Source organism: Lycorma delicatula, chromosome 4, assembly GCF_047948215.1.
Source record: "Lycorma delicatula isolate Av1 chromosome 4, ASM4794821v1, whole genome shotgun sequence".
In the NCBI taxonomy this organism is placed as follows: domain Eukaryota; kingdom Metazoa; phylum Arthropoda; class Insecta; order Hemiptera; family Fulgoridae; genus Lycorma; species Lycorma delicatula.
Window position 1 is genome coordinate 111,020,998 of NC_134458.1, and position 25,929 is coordinate 111,046,926.

The 25,929-nt window shown below is 29.9% G+C and overlaps 1 protein-coding gene across 3 annotated transcripts in view; it reads right to left on the reverse strand.

Moving 5' to 3' along the window:
- Positions 1 to 25,929, reverse strand: part of LOC142322917 (parathyroid hormone/parathyroid hormone-related peptide receptor-like) — a 496,010-nt gene that overhangs the window by 161,595 nt on the left and 308,486 nt on the right. For all 3 annotated transcript variants that reach the window (XR_012755963.1, XM_075362004.1, XM_075362005.1), the window contains exon 4: positions 7,714 to 7,871. Coding sequence is in view for 2 of the 3 variants with exons in the window: in XM_075362004.1 (XP_075218119.1) it covers positions 7,714 to 7,871 (158 nt within the window). In the remaining variant the exon portion in view is untranslated. The remainder of the gene's footprint in view (positions 1 to 7,713; positions 7,872 to 25,929) is intronic.

A 25,929-nucleotide genomic window follows, 5' to 3' on the forward strand; every position in this document is an offset into this window, starting at 1 on the left:
GATAAGCTTATTAATGAATTAAGCTGAGTTAAAAAATTTCATTACGTGTTCTACAAATAAAAATAAAGACAAATAAATATGGATCCGGAAACTCCTCGTTTTTGAGTTATAAATTGTAAAAGATTTCTACTTGAAAAGTAAAATGAAACCATATAGAAGTATAGAAGTTTTTTTTGGAGGGCGAAAACATTTTCGCGTTATCATCGCCTGGAGTAAAAAGGTTTTATAAAAAAAAAAAAAAAAAAAAAAAAAACTAGAAGCAGTTTAAAAAAACTTACAACTATCACAGCTAAAGGTTTTCTTTAAATACATTTAAAATTAATATCACAGCCGTAAACATAGAATTAAAATAAGCGTAAATATAATAAAAAATATATAAAATTTAACTAAAGATAAACAGAATTTTACAAAGTCTGAGAGGTGTGTAAAGGACTCCTCGGATATCAGAAAGACTAAGAACTAACATAAAAACTAAAATATTAAAAACGAAATAAAACTTAAAAAAAAAAAAAATATACAACTACTACCACAGTCGGAATCTTAACAATATGATAAAATTATTTAAAAGAAACATAAAAATAAAAACAAAAAAACAATATAAAATTTACATAAACAGAATTTAAAAAAATCCCAGAGGGGTGTAAGGCCTCGTCTTGGATAACAGAAAAGAAAACCAACACAATAACAAAAATTAAAGCAAAAAGACACATTAAAAACTAAAAACTTTTTCAATACAAAAACTATAAGCAACAATATCAAATGTTATGTATAAGACTAACACGACGCAAAAATAGTAACATCCGGTCTAAGACTTCATTATCTTTGCCCAAGATCTGACGGATATTTCTGGGCAATTTAAATTTACGACGCAAGGCCGCATAACATATGCAATCCACATATATAGACGATAAATTTATTGTTTAACATGACTTTTGGCCTGAAAAGTAAAATAAAATATGACTCAAAACTATATCTCTAGTAATCTTTGAGAAAATTATTATAAAACACAAAAAATTGGTGTTGTAAAACCAATTTTGTTTTTAAGATTGATTTACAACAACTTCAGTAGATTACCGAATGTAAACAAGTAGAATCTTGTAACAAAATTTGTAGAGAACTTAATTCTGTAACTGTAATAAGTAACTTCGACTTAACGTGAAAAAAGTTTACAAAATTAGACTTCTATTAAAAAAAAAAACGTGATAGAAAAATACTGTACTATAATTTTAAAGCGAAAAAAGAATCACCTTAATGTTAGAAAATATCTAAAAATAAAATTTGTTATTAAAAATAAATAAAACGGTTGTTGACAGTATTAACCGCGGATCAATAATTAAAATTCATATGTAGCATTTGAATGGTTTTGTATGATGTAAAAATTGAAAAAAATTGCAATTCTTGAGCATCATTTTCTAAAAATACCTCTTCAGTTTTCAAATGAAATATATGAAGATATAATCTTTGTTTGTGGTATATTGTAATGGGAATACGCTTGGAGCACATCTTTAATATCAAAAAACTCTTGTGTTGTTCTCAAGAAGAAAAAGTTTCGTTTACGACTGATTTTCACAGTACAACGCACTGCATACGTTTGATTAACCATTAGACCCTTCACACAAGCATCACGTTTCAACTCGCTCACCACTGTGACTCGCTGCATAAGCGCGTAAGAAAAATACACCACTACACAGTCAACATAACCTCAAATTGAGGTTATGTTGTCTGTTCCTGACATTAAATTGAGCGTAACTAAAAAAGCGACTCGACCGATCTTCATTAAATTTGCACATGCACAACTATAAATACACTACAACAGCATACCTAAATTTCAATGAAATTGATCTAGTAGTTTTAATGATTTTATACATAGGCCTATATATATATATATATATATATATATATATATATATATGTATAATTGTATAATGAAACCCCAATTTAAATGAATGGTATTTTCATTTTCCTCATTCCTCAAAACGTAAAGAAAATTTATTTTCACCCCCACTTCATCAATGCGAACGAAAGAAATGCCGTACTTTAATTCGAAAAGTATGTAAAAATGATCCCTAAAAGAGAAACTCCAAATCCTAATTCATTAAGAAAAGCCAACCAAGGAATCTGAAATTGAACGGAAAGTTGTGTAAACTGTGAAGGAGGATTTTTTGGACAATTATTGGAATAGTAAGTTCGTAATACGTTTTTTTTTTTTATTATTTGTTTTTAATAACTGATTTTATTTGTAAATATTTTATAATATTCAAATAGTTTTTATTTTGATTTAAAATTACATTTTATTTTTTACGTATCCGTCATGTATCGACCTGGCTTTTTATTGAATTTATTAATTATTTGAATAAAACACAAATCTCTTAAATTCTTCATATTCAACTGATGTTAAACAGATTCTCTCATGATTGAATTCTCTACAAATTTTAATGGTAAAAAAACAACTCAAACAAATTAAAAAAAAACCAAAACCTAAATAACAAAAATCCAATCCTAAGGTAACAAAAAATCCAGAATGTTGCTGTTTTTTTTAAATTTTTATTAGTTTTATTGGTTTTTTTCATTTATTTACTGTCAAATAAACTAAGTTATTTTACGTCAAACCTAAAAATTTGTGTTTTGGGATACCAGTTTGTTGTATGTTGTGTAATAATTTTCTAAAAATTATTCCATATAAAACTCTGGGACTTTTTTCATTCAATTTTCAGGTCAAAAGCCATATTAAACCTTCTATCTCTTCATAACCTTCTATAAGTTCAAAAAAATTTCTGTATGACCATTTTATCCTTAGAGCAGAAACAAGGGTAAATCTTTTCTCAAGCTTTAACTCAAAAGTGATGTGTTTCCGGACCTATGTTTATATGAGGATTTTTTAATTTTTATTTTTAGAACATGTTCTTAAATTCTTTCTGTTTCTTCGTGAGACAGTTTATATATACTATTCTCACCGAACACTGGAATTCAAATATATTATTAATAAAAATATTATAGTTACGAGTATTTTTTTATAATGATTATTTTTTTTGGTTTTAACCTATTTCTTCTCTATAACATTATTAAAAATAATTGTGTTAACATTGCTTTAAACAAGTATAAAATTAATTCACACTGATTTTTTATGAAATTTCAATGATAAAAAACTTTTGCACTTTTTTAAAAATATAAATAATTGAAAACTCTTTCTTTCTTGTAACGGATAACGAGACATATTGCTATTAATACCAGATTTATTATAAAGTGTAACTGTGTATCCTTTCATGTGAATAATCATAGAAATCTTTATAAATTTATTTACTTAAAATACACAAAATTATTTGTTACTTTTAACTATATGCTGCTAATACGGTAAAGTTAAGAAATTTCCGTTGCGTTAAACTTTACAAACTGATTTTTCTTTAAAAAAAATTAAGTACCTTTAATTACGCTTTTACACCAGCAAAGTTAACAGAAAAGTTTCTTCTTCTTTTCGTGTGTAGAATGTGGATTGGATAGTCACGTAACTTTGTTGTCGAGCAAACTTACTTTATTACACGTACAAAACTCCTTATAATTTAGAAACTCATCCTTCCATCCAATCTTGGTGAACGTTTTATTTATTTCATCCTTGTGATTTAAATAGATTAAAACTTTTAATAAAAATCGTGTCTTTAATTTTTATATTGATACAAATTTCGTTTTGAAAGTTACGTTAATTTTTTTTGAAAGAATGATGTACGAATTTTTTACTCTTATTATAAAGTTAATATTTATATAATTATTTAAAACATTTATTTTGTTTATATATTTCATATAATTTTTATTACAGAATAAAATTAAAGATAATTTTGTTGATTTCAGTTTTTAAAAACTTTTATTTTTATAGTAGCGGTAGGGTTGCTATTTGTGAATGCCTCAAATAAATACAGAGCGTTGACATTTTTTAAATCCAATATTTTTTATTTTTTATGAAAGTTGAAAACCAATTTACAATTGTTTCAGCCTAGTTTAAACTTTTTTGATTAGAAATTTTGTTCTATAGGTCTCAGAAGTGTATTGCAATCTATCACTAATTTCATACTTATGATATTCATACAATTTGATATAAATACCATATTGTAAAAATATTCTGTTTTTCAAATTATTTTTATTAATTCGGATCTTTTCTTATTCAATATTACTTTAATCGTTTATTTTTGGCATTTAAAAGTTAAAACAAAGAATATAAAATGTTTCTAGGTTATACGTACATACCGAATGAAATATGGGAATGAATGTTTGCAAAATAATTTTTTTTTTGTTCACTCAGTATATTTATTTCCAATTACAGAGATCATAGTTTTCATGATGGTAAGGATGAAGTTTTGAAAAAATGTCCTAGATCTATGCTAAAAATAAACCCTTGGGCCAGATAACATTGCGCTGTCTCACAACCACACGAACCTCGGAAGCTTCAGATATTCATGAATTTCATCATTCCCTGTGAACCATGGTGCCTCTGCAATTGCTCTCGTTACTTTGTTTTGAAAGCGTTGTTTGATATCTATTTTGCTATTACTTGTTGATCCCCACAACTCCATGCCATAAGTCCAGATTGGGCATAGGATAACTTTGTAATCAGTAGTTGATTGGACGACATGAGGCGTGAGTTTCTCCATAACAACAACTACATTTCCTTACAATTCGTGTTTAGTTATTTTCTTTTCATCCTACGTGACACTTCCAGGACAAACGCCAATGTAGGTGAAGTCCTAGGTACCGCACACTCTCTGTCTGTGGGATCAAGACACCATCCATGTACACACTCACTGGAACAGTCACCCTTTCGCATGGCGAATGGGACATGCTTTGATCTATCCTGATTAACTTTAATCTTCCATTTTTTCTGCCATGCGCAGCTAAGGTCTAATGCCATTCACAGCTCCCGCGAGGCTAGGCCAGGGTCTTCGTTAACGGCAAGGATAGCAGTGTCATAGGAAAATGTGGCGACGTTGCAATCTTCCAGGGATGTAAGATCCGCTGTGAATATGGAATAATACACTGGACGTAGTACAGAGCCCTGAGGGACACGTGACCTAATGTCAAAGAATTTCTATAACTCATCATTACATCTTATCTTAGAGAAAGGTCCCTCAAGATAAATCCGTAAGACAAGGTAGTAGGGTTGAGGAAGTTTTAATTTCAATTTAGAGCAAGCCAGGCAACCATACCTTATCAAAATCCTGTGGATGTCTAAAAATGCCGCCGAGTAGAATTTTCTTTCCTCCAGACATCCACTGATGACCTTGACGACTCTAATGAATTGTTTGATGGTGGAGGTGCCGTACCTGAACCCAAACTGATGTTCCGGAATTATCCCTTCACCCTCCAAAACTGGCCTAAGCCTGCGAAGTAACAACTTTTCAAATAATTTAGATATGGCCAGTAAGAGGCTAATTGACCTGTAAGAAGAAACCTTCTGTGCAGGCTTCCCTGGTTTCAAGATCATTACCAACTATGATACCTTCCATTCCACTAGAAAGTAATACGTCCGCAGGACAGCGCTAAAGAGATTCTTAATGTACCTGATGCCTTAAATGAGTACCATGACAAGCATTTTGTGCGTCACTAGGTGAAAACCTGGGGCTTTCTTTAGTCGCATTCCCTGGTTGATTAATTTCAGTAACTCCCTTGTTAAGACCGATCTAATCGGAAAGCTGACTGGCATTGGGCTCTCTAAGAAGTCTTTAATATTCTCATCACTAGGATTCTCTTCATCGTGAGGTTGGAATGTTTCGCCTAAGTATGAAGAAAATAGATCGCCTTTTTCTTTGTCATCCCTCACCCATGATCCAGTACGTCCCTGTAGGGCAGGAGCGTACTTGTGGATCATTTTAGCCCCTTAGTAGCCTTCCATAAGGTGCATCCGTTTCTATTCAGGTTAGAAAGATTTCCTATGTATTCCTTGAATGTTTCGTCTCTGATAGCCTTCAACAACCTCCTCAGCCTCCGCTCAGCCCTATTTAGAAGTGTTCTGTCTTCCGGCCTCCTGAACCGCTGCCAATTTTGTCTGAGATGCAGTTTCGAGACAATTAGATCTATCACTTCTCCGGATAGTTATTGTCTCTGGTTGAATGTATATCATCTTCAGGTGTAGATCGCCATGCACCTTCCTGCATGACCGATGTTATAAAGTATGTTATATAATCAATATCCTCAGAGGCATCGAGCAGAAATTTTTCAATCAGTTTCTCTTCTATCGAGTACCGTTGTGCTCACTAGAATTGAAACGGGCGAGTATGTAGATGATAAACCGGAAGTAATAAAAAGCCAAGTAAATTCGGGGTCTTCGTTATATCCGTAGGTCAGTTTGTCGGATGGAATCCTGAAACTACGTCCAGGCGTAGATTTTGTACACTTCTTCTCAACATCCTTCCCTGCTGGTTGACAACCGCGAACTCCACAACGGGTCTTTCGCGTTCCAGTCCCCTCCAGAAATAAACCTAGATCCTAGTGTTTCAGTCTATTCGGAGAACAACTCGTTAGTTACAGTGTGGTGCGGAGGATAGTACACCGCGGATAGTCTTATAGGTTCGAAACAGTCTGTAACTTCAACCATGGTTGCTTGAATCTTAGTTAGTTCAGAAACCTGGAAGCTGGTATTGACTCAGAGAATTCCTAACCAATATCTCAGTTTCCCCATTTGGTTTCCCGTCTGGGTGATTTGTTACATACACGAGAACCTTGAAGCCTAAGGTAATTCCGGTCTGTAAAGTGCATTTCTGATACTAGTATTAGGTTTAGAGCATTGGTAATTGCCATAATTTCTAGTTCTTCCCGCCAAGAAAGTAGACCGTTAATGTTCAATGCAACGATCCGGAAAAATTTTGTAATTAATAGATTTTTGAGAGTACCTGAATAAGAAAGGTTATTAGACTTCTCATCTGTTGAACTAGGAAATCTATATTTGAAGAAAGCCTGTCTAACCTGTTTACATTATTCTCACTATTACTGCGGCCAGTTGCCGCAGTATACGTTCTATGGAGACATTCAGGCTTTGCGCCGACGGTCCCAGGTGTTCCACCGTGGGGAAATTTTTATCATCAAACTTCATCAAAAGATAGATTAAAATGACGTATAAATAAGTAGTATACCTTACAAAAAATAAGTTTTTGTTTCCTCTCCCAAATTTGCAATGAGGTCCATAATAATCTCTATATCTATTTCACATTTGTAAAATATAACAACACTTAATAAACACAACTAAATCACAAAACAATTTTACGAATTAACTTTATTTATTTGTTTCTTTTAAAGAAGCTGTCCTGTTATACTTATAATTTCTTTTCAAATAAAAAATTAATTTTAATTCTACTTTTCAGTTAATTAAAAGTTTTCTGTAAGTTTTTTTTATTAATAGAAATAAATATACTTTTCAATATTGTAGAAAAACGTTTTCTTTGATGACTTTTTTAAATATTTTAACATTTAATTTCATAAAATAAAACTATTCAATTTAATTTATTTTCGATTTTAAAAATTAAAATTTTGAATTTAACTTAACTAATTATGTTCACTGGAATATAGTTATTTCCTCCATTCCCGTTTAATTAATGAGAAAGGCCTTAAATATTTTCGAGGTAAATTTTCTAATTTTAAAAAGTGAAAGTCAGTTGTAATATACATGATGCATTTTACAGCTAGTGATAGAATGGAAGTAAAAAAAAATAATAATAATAATTTCAACAATACCTGTGGATCAAAGTCTCGAAAATACTCAGGACAAGGTAGTGATACAAGTCCACCTGCTTGAGTAGCTGGCCAGCACAGCAAACCATCCCATGCTTGTGGACACCAAAGATTAGTTCCATCACTACTTGATTGTTGAAACCTTTCGCTGTCGTTTAGTTCTGAAAAAAAAACAAATATGTATTTTATTTACTAGATCGTGGATATCGGTGTTCTTTGGTGGTTGGGTTTTCAATTAACCACACATTTCAGAAATGATCGAACTGAGACTGAAACTAAATTACACTTCATTTATTCTTCATCTTCTGAAGTAATATCTGAACGTTAATTACCGGAGGCTAAACAGGAAAAGAAAACAGAAAAAAATATAATATATACTTATAAAATAGCATTACTTATTAAATAACGCCGGCAAAAGGAGCTTTGCCCTCGACGGACTATTACTTAGAAAGAAACTTGTTCTCAATCCTAGGTTCCTTCTCCAGGTCACTCCTCTGGTTACATCTCCCAGGTCTAGCACATGGAAATGGTTTAGTGGCCTGATGTCATCGCTGTTGTCCAAAAGATTTACTGTCAGATAATTTACATGTTTGTCTAACCTCTATTTGTACCGCGAACTAATTTTTTGGATCTCTTCATAAACAAAAGGAGGTATGACAATCCTAGGTCATAGTAATTCTAGATAGTCATGAATCTCTCTACCACTAACAAACCACGGCGCCTCTGTTACGGTCTTCACCGATTTATTTTGGAATCTTTGAATTATGGTAATATTGCTGCTAGTCGTTATACCTCACAGCTGGATCTCATACATCCAGCTAGGTTTAAGAATAACTTTGTAGATCAGCAGTTTATTAGATAACGATAAATGTGAGTTTCTAACCCCACCAGTTAAGTTCGTTCCTTATACTTGATGTTAAATTGTTTCCTATTTTCTACAACGTGGCCCTTCCACGTCAAGCGACGATCCAAGTGCTACTAGTAATAAAAATAAAAAAAATTGTGATATTATGGGTATCGACTGCTTTGGCTATTTAGTCCGTGAAATTTTGTAGCGTATGAAAAATGCCTGACCAGGAACCTCTGGATGAAAGGCCGAGACGCTACCGCTCAGCCACGGGATCGGCTTTATTATTATTATAAATAATTATTATTTTATTTTAGATATCTTTGTGTTTACTGACTTTTTTTTTTGCTTTTAAAGAAATAGATTAATATTATTTTGAGGGATACGTTTACGGTTTCCTACTAACCTACTAAACTCACTATATATATATTTAATAGACATGTGAGCGTCTATAGTTGAATGACTGCTTGTGTAAGTATGTAGTGATCACGGGTACCGAACACCGTTCTCATATTGTTTTTTTTTTGTTTTATCTTTTCCCTGACAGGATATCCCGGGAATTATTAGCCAAACGTAAGGGACTGATTTAAAATATCAGAATATAAACAACAAATTTTAGAGGACAAACCCTCCTATCTAGTTTTATTTTCCTTCTGTTTGTAATTTTCCCCTCCCACGGCAATACACAAGTGTCCTGGAGGTGTGTCCAAATGTTTTGGGACTATTTTAGGGTTTTTGTTTATAAAAATAGACAAAGACCTTCATGTAGGTAAATGACTTATCTTGATCTATTTTCCCTCTTAAAAACGAATTGAGATATTTTAATGAAATATATATACATGTACCCGATTACATCTACAAAATAAATAGTTTTGGAAACTTTAAAATAGCAGTCATTAAGTTTTTTAATTATTAATAACTCCGCACTATTAGTTTTATAGAATAATATTTCATAGGTTAATTGTTAAGAAACCTTCAGAAAAACAAATAAAAGAAATTGTGAAGAAAATGACACCTCATTTATTCAAATCGATTTATAAACAGCTGCAACAAGACTGAAATTTTAAAGTGGAACAATTATGCCTGAAAGTAGGTATGAAATTGTCAAGACTGCCTAATTTCCAGTCTGCACCCCTACAAACAAGAGGGTAACGTGGTACCCGATTTCACATTGATTAGGCTTCTTATAATATCATTAGCACTAACTTTATTTGGTGGTAAATTTATAAGGTGGTTAATTTTTACATAAGGTAACATTCAGTACCAGGTAACGAAATATCAGCAAAACCTCTAGGAACACTCCTTAAAAACCGATTTTAAAAATTGTTTACCAAATTTTTTATTTAAAATCGATTTCCAAACTTGTTTTTCTGTTTGTATTTCTTGATTTAATTGATCGATTTTAAGTAAAAATAATATATTTATTAATGTTTAAAAACCCGATAGTGTATTTGAAATAAAGGTCTGGTAAGGGCGAATCCGGAAAACTTATGCAAAGCTTAGCCGTCTCTTAATTTATATTTAAATGAGCCCTTAAAAAAATAATGTAGAAAGTAATTTGGTACATAATATGAATTTGTGCAATAAAACTTCAACTCAGGCGTAATCTTTCGTTACTTACAATGTCTTGAACTACATAAAGAAGTGAGGTTTTTTTTTAATTCTTTACATTAATAAAGGTCGATTAGCATTTATCTAGAGATTTTCTAGAGAAATTCTATTGTAGGCGCGCGCACATGTGTGTGTATGTGTATGTGGATGATTATCATCATCACTACAATCACTGACTGTGAAGGAAGAATGGGAATTAATTTTCCAGATGCTTATTCCACAAATTAAATCCTTGTTATAATGGTAATTAACATTATTTGAATATATTACTTTAGCGTGTTTAAACAAGACCATAAAAATAATTTATAAAACTATGTAAAGTAACGTATATACTATACGATTACGTAACACAGCCCGAATAAAGTTGCAGTATACGTTAAAAATTAAATTCATTTACGGCAACATTTGAACAGATGTTCTTATACAACATCCATCTCTGCGACCCCCACATACTTCAATGATCAGATATTTTAATCACTTATTATTTTAACTTAAAATAAATTAATTAAATTAGGAAATTCAAATAGGAAACGACTTAGGAAATCGATTTGATTTATCAAATTTAGTAAAAAGTTTTTTAAAATCTGTTTTTAAGGAGTGTTGTTAGGGTTTCTGGCAATATTTTACTAGTTGATACCAAATGTAATAACGTTAACTCATGTAAAAATTAATAACCCATTGTAAATATTTTTTTTACACATTATCGTAATTTATAAGCATGAGTTATTATACAAATTGTTTTTACACTATTTCTTTTGTAATAATAACCTTAATATAAACTGTTTTAATTACTACATATTTAAAATAAATATATATAAATTTATAAATAAATAAAATAGATATTGTTTAGAGTAGATTAAATTTCTTACTCTTATACGATAAAATAACAAACTGAAAAAGATTAATAATTTCGTTTACTTCTGTTTTATTTACTATAAAAATAATTATACACACAGTTACTGAAGGTGTAAGTCACCGAAAAGGGTAGTGTAATGCATATCACAGCAAAAACTTGCTACGAATAGTCAAGTTTGTGTATTTTTCCGATGCAGTGTACTTATTATCTGTTTATGTGGAGGGGAAGGTAAATTATTTAATTAGGCCTAATTCACTGTTAACAGTTTTTGTTGATATATAAATTTTATTTTTTAATTATTGTTAGATCTTTATTATTTTAATATTAGTATGCCTTATTATGAAGAAACTCTGGAGGTATGAAGTCAGCTTGTAGGAATTAAGTCAGTAAAGTTACAATGTAGCAAATTTTATTTGTATAAAAATTAAATATTGGCTAAATGTATCAAAAATAGCATTTAAAAAATTTTTAAATTTATTATAGAAGAAATCAGTGCGTAACAGCTACTATAAATAATTTTTCTTTTGCTGTTTACACTTGTGGTAGAGGGCATAACAGCTTAACGAAAAATTATCTCGTGTAATTTGGTGATAACCCAATAATACACATACTATTCTAATGTGAAATTCTTGGCATTTGAACTATAATAGCCTTTTCGTTGCTTGAGTTGTCAGAAAGAAGATGACTAAGAGCTATGATAAACAGTTATTGAAATAAGATAGAAATAATGTAACTCTCTGAAAACGTTTTTTAAATAATTCAAAATTTAAACCTAGATGGCCATTTTGATGTTTAACAATCATCAGCAACAGAAATAACGTAAAACAAATATATTTATATGTATATATATGCACGAAAGCCATATAGCAATAAGGTTTATCTTTCTTGAGGTAAGTTACTTGTATATCTACCCAACCTATAAAACAGCGATTATCAACCTCTTTAGCTCCGTGACCCCCAATATGTAAAAATAAATATACAACGAATATTTCGCTTTTGTGTGTCTGTAGCATAGATTCACATATGGAAAACTTTTAAATGATAAACAAACACAACCATCTTATTAATTTATTATCTTTACATGTGTACTTACAAACGTAAAATGTTTATAATAATTTTTTTTTTGTCATAAAATGTTTTCAGTATTTTTTACATGTAAAGTTGTAGGCTAATTTCGCAACCCCCCTTTTATATCTCCGAGACTTCTGTGGGGATCTCGACCCCACGTTGAGAAAAGATGGGCAGTATAAATTGAAGGTTTAGACATTTTATAAAGTAAATCTACACACTCTATTGGTTATATCTAGAACAACAACTGTTATTTATATTTGTTTACTTTTATTACTTTTTTTTATTTTGAACTCCCGCCTAAAATTAATTATTTTATAACTACTGTTCAGTTGTCAGTTTCATCATCTGCTTTTGTACTGCCTGGTAATAGAACACCTTCAGACAGAATCCTTTCTGGTTGTTTTGAACCGTTACGCCACCGCTATCTCCATCGATTTCTGTCACAAGCCTTCCCCTTTGTCTCCTTGTCGTTTCAAATCTTCATCTTATCTATTAACTTCAATCTTTTTCTACCTTCCTTCCGTTCTCCTTCTACTGATCCTTTCTAATGCAGTTGTCAAGATTCCACTTCCTCTACCCATATGTCCTAATCAGTTTCTTTTTTTTGTGTACTTTTCCGTAAGTGCTCTTTCTTCTTTAACTCTGTTCATTACTTCCTAATTCCTCACTTTATCCATCTATCTTACTTTCTTCATTCTTTTCTACATCCATATATCAGAACGCTTAATTCATTCGTTTTTCAGGATTTTTTCAGGATTTTTCAGCTTATAGTTAGCATTTTAAGCTCCTATATTCAATTTTTTTAGCTGATTTTTTATTGTTTAACTTTGTTAACATAATTTTTGAGCTATAAATAAACAATACTAGATAAAGAATTAAGTCATATCATAGTCGAATATTATGACATCATATCTAATACTGAAGGCTCACCTTCATGGACAAGATTAATTACGTCTGTGCAAGTCAAAACATGTAGTTGAAAACACAGCTGTGTTGTTCGTATTAAGCACTGATTTAGGAATGAATTAATTTTGTTCAGTCTTATTGCTATCTTAAGTTTGTTAACAGTGCAGTGTCATAATGCCTCGAAGTTGTGTAAATGATGTGGATGCCTTTTTATCATGTATGCGGTGAGTTTACCGTAAAATCAAATAGAAAAAACATTACACTTTTAATTAAAAAAAACATATCATTTGTACTTTCAGTGTAAAATTGGTGATCAGGATAAGACGTGGGCTCCTCATACAGTATGCACTAATTGTTCTGTATATTTAAGAGGATGGCTGAAAGGTACACGGAAGGCTTTGCTATTTGGCGTAATTCAAGCTTATCTGGAATTTCTAAAAAATCTAAACACACTGTAAAATATTGTTCATTACAACAATCTGCAATCGGGCCTGAACCTCACAGTGAAATTATTCCAGTTCCTGAGCCATCTGTGAATGTATGTTTCGAAAGCAGCGATGAAGAATCAGGCAGTACTGAGGAAGACAATAATGATTTTGATTTAGAAATATTTTCCAATAAGTGTCGTATATCACAAGGTGAATTAAATGACTTTTTTAGGGATTTAAATTTATCAAAAAACTGTTAGAATCAAGACTGCAAGGTTGGAATTTACTTTAAAAAAATACAAAAATTCGACAAAAAGAACTTTTATAGTACTTTGTTGATGAAAATAATTTGGTTTATTCCACAAATATTGATGAAGTTATGTTGCACTTAGGACAAGTTCATAAACCTGAGAACCCAACCACACCCCGATCGATTTTCTTCCCGAATCATCATTTGTATTTAGATCTGATTTTTCTTTTATGATTAATTCATCATATAAGCTTGAAGTTTTAGCGTGGGAATATGATATGGAAATTTTGTAGCGTATGAAAAATGCCTTGCCAGGCAGGGATTCTAAATAAAATTTTAGTCTGGTGAAAAAATAAGGCATACACCATCTCACATAAAAACTATCGAATAGAATTACTGTTACTTATAACATTCAACGTAATAAATCTCTATCAGATATCTTACAAACTTGTGGAATATCAAATTATGATGGTTTGTTTTATCTTTATGTTAATCATTAACATAATGACAAAACCAATCATTGTTTTATATACATTAAAAACCCATCGTTGAAGGTATATTTATTTCAATATTTTGTTACATTTATCCCACACTTTTCTTGAATTTCATGCAAATTATTTAATTTTAAACCTTGCATCAGAAATTCATGTTTCCAATTGCTTTAGTCTTTATTAGAATAAGTGGTGGTTAGGTATTTTAAGTGACAGTCAAATTTAAGATTATTTTAATCTATACATTTTTAGATTCTTTTCCTGAAAATGAAGGAAAATTTATTTTTGATAGCGAATCTTCGCTGTTCATGATTGACATTTTAGTGTAGGTTTATCTTTTTTATTTCGAACTATTTATCAGTATATCTGTAATTTTATGGAAATCATTTTATTTTAGAACAACTGCGTGGTTGTAATATATATCTAAGCGAAATTGGAATTCCCGAAATGGTATGGTGGAATGTTGTATCTCCAATAAGGGCGTGTGTGTGCTCTTACATTGACGTGTCCTCACTTATGAATATACGCACACGCATACGCACGACTGTAGATGCTGTAAGCATCAGTAGTGTTAAATCTGTGAACATTAATTTATTTTTGTAATATATACCTCTTGAAACGTAAAGTATTATTTGTTATCATCGTAGATATATATACTCATGCATATTTATATTTTAAAAAAGAGGAAACTTTTAAATTATTATTATCATGAAAACTACCTTTTTATAGATATATAAGTTAGTTAAAATCTTACGCATTTTATCGTGACAATAATGAATAATATCTCATTCATTCATATAAAGTTCCAAACAATCAAGTTTTAGAGAAAATTATTCTACTGAGTGAATATTAAAATGTGAAAACGAAAAAAAATATTTGTTCTAAAGGAAATAATACTATGAAAATTACTGTTTATATTTTGTTGTAGTGGAATGAAAATAATATTTATCGTCTTGGTAGTTGTTAAAAAAGTAGTTAGATGGTTAAATTTTAATGTCAGCCTTCATCATACTGAACCATTTCTTTTTTCTGTTTAGCTTCTTAAACAACCGTAAGGTATTACTTCAGAGGATGAATGATGATGATGTATGAATGTAAATGAATTGTAGTCTCAGGTAGACCATTCCTGAGATGTGTGATTAATTGAAACCCAACCACCAAAGAAAATAGGTATCCACGATCTAGTATTCAAAACCGTATAAAATTGAACCTAAATGAATGTGAGTATAACTGTAACAATTTGATCACTTAGCAAACACATTTATGTTGTATTACATTGAAGTAATGGACAGAATTAAAAAAGAAAAGCACTTATGCGAGAAATAAACAAAACAAAAGGATACTGATTAGGATATGTGATTAGAAGATTGGAATTTTCTTCTAATCACATACCCTAACTGCACTGTAAGGGTCAGAAGAAGGAGAAACGAAGCAAAGAAGAAAAAGGATGAAGTTAATAGGTGAGATAAAAATTAGAAACTACAAGATGACCAAGGAGAAGGCTTGAGATAGAAATGAATGGAGACAGAACAGCGTTGGTGAAAGAGACCTCCAACCAGGCAGAACATTAAATAACATGTTATTTAAATAATTAAATAAAATCATTTTCTTTACTGTAAAATACATTTGAAAACACACCTACTATGTCATTGTATTCTCCTTTATTTAAAGATGTTAATTTAATCTTTAAATAATACAATTTATATATTATTATTAACGTCTCGTTTTCATTTTTTATCGCTAACTGTACGTGTTGCTGTAGATTATTATTTTACAGATTAATAGATGAAAGATTAATAAGAAAGGGAGTCCTAATAAGAAAGGGAGTCCGACAAGGATGTTCCCTATCTCCGTTACTTTTTAATCTTTACATGGAACTAGCAGTTAATGATGTTAAAGAACAATTTAGATTCGGAGTAACAGTACAAGGTGAAAAGATAAAGATGCTACGATTTGCTGATGATATAGTAATTCTAGCCGAGAGTAAAAAGGATTTAGAAGAAACAATGAACGGCATAGATGAAGTCCTACGCAAAAACTATCGCATGAAAATAAACAAGAACAAAACAAAAGTAATGAAATGTAGTAGAAATAACAAAGATGGACCACTGAATGTGAAAATAGGAGGAGAAAAGATTATGGAGGTAGAAGAATTTTGTTATTTGGGAAGTAAAATTACTAAAGATGGACGAAGCAGGAGCGATATAAAATGCCGAATAGCACAAGCTAAACGAGCCTTCAGTAAGAAATATAATTTGTTTACATCAAAAATGAATTTAAATGTCAGGAAAAGATTTTTGAAAGTGTATGTTTGGAGTGTCGCTTTATATGGAAGTGAAACTTGGACGATCGGAGTATCTGAGAAGAAAAGATTAGAAGCTTTTGAAATGTGGTGCTATAGGAGAATGTTAAAAATCAGATGGGTGGATAAAGTGACAAATGAAGAGGTATTGCGGCAAATAGATGAAGAAAGTAGCATTTGGAAAAATATAGTTAAAAGAAGAAACAGACTTATAGGCCACATACTAAGGCATCCTGGAATAGTCTCTTTAATATTGGAAGGACAGGTAGAAGGGAAAAATTGTGTAGGCAGGCCACGTTTGGAGTATGTAAAACAAATTGTTGGGGATGTAGGATGTAGAGGGTATACTGAAATGAAACGACTAGCACTAGATAGGGAATCTTGGAGAGCTGCATCAAACCAGTCAAATGACTGAAGACAAAAAAAAAAAAAAAAAAAGATGAAAGAAATTTCATAAAATCTCTTTTTTATAATTAATTTCAGTATAACTTTTTTTTATGTCCATATAATCGAGTTAAATCCATAAGTTATATTGTATATATATATATATACAATATAACTATCTGCCTATAAAGCAATTTGTCCTGACTGACTGATTCATCAACGCCCAGTAAAAACTACTGAAGATAAATTGATGAGAATTTGTATATATGTTCTTCTACCGGTGTGCAAGAGCATACTAAGATAGGATGATTTGAAATTCCGAGTTTTAGGTTAAAATGAAGGGATAATCAAATTTACAATTTTTTAATTTTTCAGTAATAAATGAAGATATCATCCTGATTTTAGGTGTGTGAATCAATGTTATTCAATCTTTATTTGAATACCTAAATCCAGTTTATATGTATTTCGAAATTCAACCAAGAAGGGGGTGAAAAAATAAACAAATTTTTAACAATGATTTCAAATTTTTCCCATTTTCGATTATACTAAACGAGATATTCACTAGAGTGGGGCTTCAGTAATAATCTTAATCTTCAGGTAAATATCTAAAATCATTTTTTGGATTTTTGTGACTTTCGGTTTTTTAGTGGGTGCGACAGTGTACGCACAGTGTACGCAGCTCAATCAACGCAGCCACTATCACTGTTATTATATGTGGGACGTGACTAGCTACACCTGCCTCCGATTACTTGACTAAAAAATCTGATTTGGACACCACATGACTTCCTTGTACGCCTATTAAATTACATATACACATTTTTTAAACTAGAAAGTACATCAAATTTATTTTCACTAATAACTTCTGATATTTTTTATTTTTTTTTATTGTTATTGTTGAATTATTATTTATCGTAAAAAATCTTTTACAGCCAGAGGTTAATAATTATTAATAAATCAATATATTTAAATAAAAATTTAAAAAAAGTTAAAAATAAAAGGAGATGAAGTCTGATTCGAACCGATGTGCCTTCCCGTTGAAAGATCCTTCATTAATTAAAATTTTATTTGGCTATAACTCTGGAACCAATGAAAATAAGTACCGGTTGTGATATATAGTTGAAAAGCTTTTTTGGACACTTTTGGCCCAGTTGATTGCAATCAAACGGGGAGGTGCACAACTAGATGTTACAACAGTCCTAAATCCAAAATTTCAACAAGCTACGTTGCATACGCACATACGTACGTACGCACAGACGTCACGCCTAAACTACTCAAAATGGATTCAGGGATGGTCAAAATGGACATTTCCGTTGAAATCTGAAAACCGAATTTAATTTAAATAGGTAGATAAATAGGGTAAGAATTTTACAATGTTTTTTTTTTGTAGTTTTACATTTCTTCACCCCAAAAGATTTTTTTTTGTGACATTGTTACATCTTGCTTTTGAGTAGTAACGAGGTTCGGCTGATAAACTTTTCACACTTTGCTACACGGAGATATAAGGTACTATCGAGTTGGGCGTGGCAGCATACGATAGCTAAAGTCCCCCTCTACAACCTTTACAATCTTTACTTCGTACAAGGAAGTAAAAATATAAGTAACCAGTTACAACTAACTAATATTTTTAAAATGGAGGCTGTTGTTTTGAAACCTACATTCTTAGATCACTCAGAGTTTCGGGTTCTTCACTGACCAAACTCTTCTGAAGAAATTACAATTCACTGATAGTTTTTATAAATTTAACAGGTTTTGATTAATTAAAAATATTAATTAATATAATTAATTAATGTAAAATAATTAGTATTAAACATAATTCGAATATATTCAGTAATATAATCGTTAAGGTACATTACGGCTTTTTGATTACAATTTGCACTCTTTTTTTGATCCTTTTACATCAATTTTCAAGTAGTGCTACGGCCCCTTGCTGCTCCGCAGCGTTATTAATAGAAAGTAATATTATTTATTAGAAAAAACGGCTAAAAACCTATTCCATTTACAACACATCTCACCCAACACCTCTTTGATTTTCTTCTTCCTTTCCTACCCGAAAATGCGTTCTCTAAACCTATATCCGGTCCACCCAGACGTTCTATTACGGATCGGGCTGACGGTTTTTTATTCTGCTCGGAATAGCCCGCAGATATATCATCATGTATTGACAAGCCTTCAATTGATTTTACTCTGAGTTATAAGCTCGGAAATTTCCTCAGTTAAGGAGCAGATTAAAAAAAATTACTCCGAGAAAAAATCAGCCCGATTGCTAATTGTATATAATAGGTTTTCAACCCAATTTTTTTTTAATATATAAAACTTACAAATTGAAGGCTACTTTTTTCATGAATATCTTCCACTAGAAAAATATTGCAACTTTGATTTCGTTCCCCGGCAAAAAGCTATTGATGAATGAATATTTAAATCTTTTATTATTCTATGAAACAGAAGGTGGATAGCAGTATTAAGAAAACCAATAAAGAAACTTCCACTTGGCTATTATCCTAACCAGAATATACTCATATCAATATTGTTTTAATTCAGTTAATGAAAAGTAGTACGGAAAATATAAATTAAATTATTAGAGAATTTCGCACAAATAAATTGAAATAACTTTTTGCGTAACAAAAAACCAATTTAATATAGCTTTCAGTGTGGGACGTATTCTTTCTCCCTCTCACACTACGTGCGCGCGCTCACACGCACACACATACAAAATAAAGTTACACGTAAAGTAGAAAAATCATTTGTTGGGTCCTAAATACCAATTCATCATTCTCGCAAATGTTAACCAAAACATTTTTTAACTATTCAACTTTCTTCATTACGCATTCAATGAAAGAATGCGCAACGACTTTTTCTACAACAAAAATTACATTCTTTTAATATTTTTTTTGTAAATTTTAAAATGAAATAATTTAAATAGTTTCGAAAATGAGATATGTATACGTTTTTAAATTAGAAATAAATATATTTTAATTTTTAATTGAAAATAATATTGATCGGTAAACATTTCGTAAACATATAGCATATATATATATATATATGTTTACGAAATGTTATATATATATATATATATATATATATAGGTACGAAATGTTTTATTCTGAAAATATAGCTTTATTTCATTTTGTATCAGTGTTGGATTTTAATATATGTATGAATTAAACAAGAGCGATGGGAAGTAAATGTATAAAATCTGCGTTCCTCCTTCGTAAAGTGGATAGGCGTTTGTTTTGTTACTCTAAATTTTACTTAACGAAGGGTATAAGATATACAGTCGGCCAAGATAATCAGGTGGTCAACATTTTGTATTTAATAAATTTATTAATTTTATTATTATTAACATAACAATAAAATATTTTTTAAAACTTTTGTCTTTTCCTTTGTACAGACACATTGTAATTTAAAGTATCAAAGAATTTTCACGTATTTGTTTTTAGTTTTTATTATTTATCCTTTGACTTTATTTACGTTAAAAACTAACTTACATGTTAGGTCTAAACCTAAACGTAATAATAAAAAAAAGCTTTTTATATTATAAATTAACTGGTGTGATAAATACATGTTCTGTTAATAATTGGCATTTCCATATTTTCGCTGTAATCTGGGAGTGTATTTAAATTAGTATTTAGCTAGAAACACTATTAATATATTTGGGTTAAAATTGTTACACGTTCTTTTGTATTTTGATAATTTTAATTATATAAATACCCCTGCAGAATAAAACTTTTCTCCTCATACAGTAAATAAGAATTGATTGTAGGATAAACGCATCATGAATGAAATTTAATTACAATGTCAGTAAGGTTAATTCAAGATCTGAGCAAGAGTTACTGTCAAGAATGCATTTTTCATGAATAAAGGCGACTGGAATATATTTAAAGTGATGGAATAAGAAATATTGTTAGGATTTAAATTCTGTAAGATTTTATGTTTAGTTAAAGTAAGTTTATTTTTAACGTTTATTAAAGAGGGGGATATCTTTCACGGATAATCAGGAACATACATTAAAACAAATAAAGTAAGGTAAATGATGCAACCTATAATTAGTCTTAGGTTATCAATGAAATTTAAAATGTACATCGCTCTTAAAATTGATCTGTGAAAAGCTTGTCCTAACTATTTCCCATTCAGAATCACAAAGACATTGCTTCGTATAATTTTTTCTTGTAGTCACCAGTTTATTCCCTTATATAGAACATATCCCTATTTTCACTAGTAGAAGATTTTCTAAAAAATTCTCTCTGTTTCTTCATTAGACTCCCTATATAATTCTGTTACATATATAATCTGTACAACTCCCTATAAATCTGTTGTGTGTGTGTGTGTGTGTGTATATATATATATTTCACCAGTAGAACATGTCCTGAAAGGTAGTTACTTACATTCTTCGTGAATATCTGTATATATAGATCCAGAAATTTTAAACTTTATTAAAGAATCATTATGAATTCAAATTAGTTACAAAAAAAAAAATTTTTAAAGGAAAAGAAATTTTTTACCATAGTATTAATCGAAGAATTAATTTTAATAACAAAACTTCGCTTCACTGTGTAAGTTATTCACCATTATTTGTTTAAATCTATTATTCCAAAAAAACAATTCTTGTTGACTAAACAACTTATTTTGCAATTCATTATTATTATTATTTTTTTCTGACGATAGTTCATCACATATGGATCGAAATATAGAATGAAAATCTTGTAATGAATGAAACCTGCTATGTTAGATCGAGATTCGAGCTCTGATAAAAGGGTGAAACTCTTCCATTCCACCATGGAGGTCGGCAGTAGCTATCAGCCACGAAGGTGTTTATGTAAATAAACTGAAACTATCATTTTTTTATTCAAGTCTAATTTAAAATTCAATTGTTGTTTGTTTATTTTCTCTAACCAGTTTTCCAGCTACGGCTCTGGGTCGACGGTTTACTGCCGGGTTTGGGTATAGATTAGCAACTGCCGCTACCGGCTTGCCATGTCTAACGTAGTTGTAGACGTAGTGCAATGTAAGCGTAAATGTACCAGTAAATATGCAGTCTTCAGCATACTCAGGTAGACCACTCCTGGGACGTATGGTTAACTGAAACCCAACCACCAGAGAACACCAGTATTCACAGTGTAGGATTAAAATCATTATAAAAGCAACTGCCTTTACAAGAATTCGAATCTTAGAACACTTGACTTCGAAAATTCAGCTGATTTTGCGATGAAGAGTTTAACCAATAGATTAACCCGCGGGATTAAATTTTGTTTAACTATTTTAATAAAACTATAATATATTAAATAAAAACTTAATTTGAAATTTTATGCAAAGAAATATTTATTTATTTTTTTGTTTTTCATTTACTTAGGTAGTCAATGAACGGCATTAGGTAAAAGTATGGTGTTACTTTTAGCTGCACGGATTGGGGGTGAAATTGAATTTTCTTTACGTTTTGAGCTATTAGGAGTAATAATACCATTCGCTTAAAATTTAATTTCCTTATATTATATATATAGACCTATGTATAAAATCTTTGGCTCGAAAATCTTCAAAACTGCTAGATCAATTAAATTGGAGTTTAGATATGCTGTAGTAATGTACCTGAAGTTGGGCATAGGAAAATTTGATGAGATTGATTGATTCGTTCCTCTCAATTTAAGATCGACAACAGAGTCAAATTGAGGTTATGTTGACCTTGTGTATTTTTCATACGCGCTTATGCAGTGAGTCGCAATGTAAGTGTACTCGTTATTTTTAATCTTTATATATATATTTCTTGTGTGCGTGTGTATGTCACTGAACTCCTCCTAAACGGCTGGACCGATTTTGATGTAATTTTTGTGTGTGTTCAAGGGGATTCGAGAATGGTTTAAATTCACAATTTGATCCGATAGAAAATGTTTTTTTAATTAATTAATTTATTTATTTGTTGTTATTGATCTTGGGATGGTTAAGGTTCACAATTGGATCCGATAGGCAGCGCTGCGATCGCGTTTTAGAATTTTTTAATTTTTGGCATATCAGTTAGACCCGGTAGTTGGTGCTGCGATCGGATTCTAGGAATTTTTTTTTATTTTGTTGCTTTTTCGCATATCAGTTACTTGCGTCGTAGCTCAGTGTTCTTATTACATTGAATTCGTATTTTTAACGGACTACTGTGTTTAAAGAGTAGTTTGAATTAAATCTGATAGGTAGTGCTGTTCTGACAATTGGATTTATTTACATTCTGACTTTTATAAAGCGAAAGGTTAAATTTTATGAAGTTCCATATGTTTTGTAAGTTTCTTAATGTTCAGTATTAACTGTAATGATTTTGCAGCCACAACCCTTTTCGTTAAAAAATTATTTTCCACTGAATACTGTGATTAGAGAGTGGTGTGAATTAAATCGGATAGGTAATGCTGTTGTTTTGCCATTTGGATTTATTTACATTCTGACTTTTATAAAGTGAAAGGTTAAATTTTGTGAAGTTCGTAATGTTCAGTTTTTTAAGCTTTTATGGAACTTCATTTAAACTATATGTATGCTCAAATCTTGCAATAGCGAAGCATTGCCGAGTCTGCTAGAATTGCGCGCTTATTGATAATATTATATTATATATTGAAATAACGTTTTAAAGTGCAATTAAAAAATAAACATTTTTAATAAGCAAATTTGTTAGGTGAAGTATTATAGATTAACCCGCGGGATTAAATTTTGTTTAACTATTTTAATAAAACTATAATATATTAAATAAAAACTTAATTTGAAATTTTATGCAAAGAAATATTTATTTATTTTTTTGTTTTTCATTTACTTAAGTGAGTATTTTCCCCTAAGTGAGTATTTTATATGATTTTAATGATGTATACACGTGCATTCAATAACAGTCAACTTCGCCTACAAATATAAATTGTCAGTTCTAATTTGATTCTGTGCAACTTATGAAGTATTGAACGGGTCTGAAAATAAAAATCTAAGTCTGTAAAATAAATTATATAATTGAAATATAAGTTACTTATAATAATTATAGTTTAAAGTATATTTAAAAATTGAAGTTATAACTTTTGTAGCTGAATAATTTTATAAAAAATTTTCTAAAATTGTTTTTAATTTACAATTAACTAAAATTTGGTAAAATAGATGTTAAAATAAAAAATGAAAAAAATGTCTACTAAAAGTTTAACTACGTTACTTTTTTTACAGTGCTTTAATTTTTTTATTTATTGATTAATTGAGCTATCACATGGTTATGAAACTTCAAAATTATTAAATTAAAAAAAAAAAATGTAGGAGGTACTTTTTTAGAATGATCTTAAGTGAAAATTAGCAGTAATATGGATGAAAATTTATTAATAACACTTATTATTAATTTTACGACGTTTTGATTTTTTAATTCAATTTTCATCAGACACCTCAATATTTAGTGAAAATAAATCTTAATTAATCAATAAACCCATTACAATAATACAACATTAATAGTCATACTAATAGTCATATTAATGAACTTTTGTCCACATTCCTGCTAATTTTAAATTAAATAAGTTACTTATATTTATGTGTTGTGTATTTATTACAGAACAATGCCACATCAGGACAACGTCTGTCAGGTCCACTAGTTATTTCATAAAATTACGTTTAAAATAATTTAGTTTTCTTATAAACAGAAAAAAATATTTTAATATTAAATAAAAAAAAATATTGTACCACTTTTAGTTTTCTCATTTAATTTATGTTTTGTGTATTTCTTGCGAAAAAAATTATAAAAAAGTAGTATACAAAATAAAATAATGAAAAGTTGGTCCTGCACAAAATTGCGCAAGAATTTTTATCTCAATGCTTTTAATTAAGTAGCTTTATTCGTGAATTTTTTCATATTAAAACATTGCATTAAAATAATAATTTATACCTAAATCTCATGAACTATTACTAAATTTATTTGCTTTTAATATAGCCCGGTATATTTTACTAAATTAATGTTCTTTTCAGAACTTAATTCTTTCTTTTTAATGTTAGCATTGTAAAACATTTCTCAATAAAAATTCGCTTTTTTTAATTAAGTGTGATTAATTAATTAATTTGTTTATTAGGTTAAATTATATAAATAAGATGGCCGTTTTATAAAGCTTAGTATATATATATATTTTTTTGTAAAATTAGGACTGTTGTAACTTATATGTGAACTCGTTCAGCTTAAATATTATATCTTTATACAGTAGTTTTTCTACTTTCAGTTTTTATTTCTTTCGCCCTTTCTCACGTAATACCTTTATCTTTCGTACCCAAGCATTTCTTTTTAGTACCCGAGTATTATATGAACACGAATTTAATTGCAGTGCTGTTAAATTATAGTAAAAAGAAAAAAAAAACTGAGACGTTATCAAGAGAAGACTGTATCGTGAAACTTCGTAATATACTGTACTTGTACTGTATACATTTTACTTGTTATACTAAGTGAGTAGACAATTATTATGAGGAAATTGTTAAAAAAAGTCACATTGTAAAGTTTTATTATAACATGTTTAATACACAGCAGAGGGACATTTTAAAGTATCGTCCTTCTGCCTTGGTGCAAACATGGCAGGAATTAACCATTAAATTACATTATTATTTTTTTTTAAATAAAATTTGCTCGGGTTTATAATGTTCCACTGACTTTTTCAATTAAAAAGCTGGAAACAGTTTAGCTCATTTGGATTTAAAGAAAGAAGAGTCGGCAAATAGTTGCGTAATTTTCCCTGCTTCGCCCTTGACAAACCTTTATTTCAAATACACTATTGGGTTTTTAAATATTAATGAGTTTGTCATTTTTAATTTAAATCGATCAAGTAGATTAAGAAATACAAATAGGAAACAACTTTGAAAATTGATTATATATAACAAATTAAAATTGGTTTTAAGGATTATTTCCAGAGTTTCTGATGATATTTTACTAGCTGGTACCGAATTTAACAATGTTACCTCATGTAAAAATTAATAGTCTTTGTATATTTGGCTTGTAAGGAAATATTCTAATAAAATTTCGCGCAATAAAATAGAATCTGCTTATTGATATTAGGAGAAAACTAATAAATGTGAAATCTGGTACTTCCATACCTTTTTATGTTCCACTTGT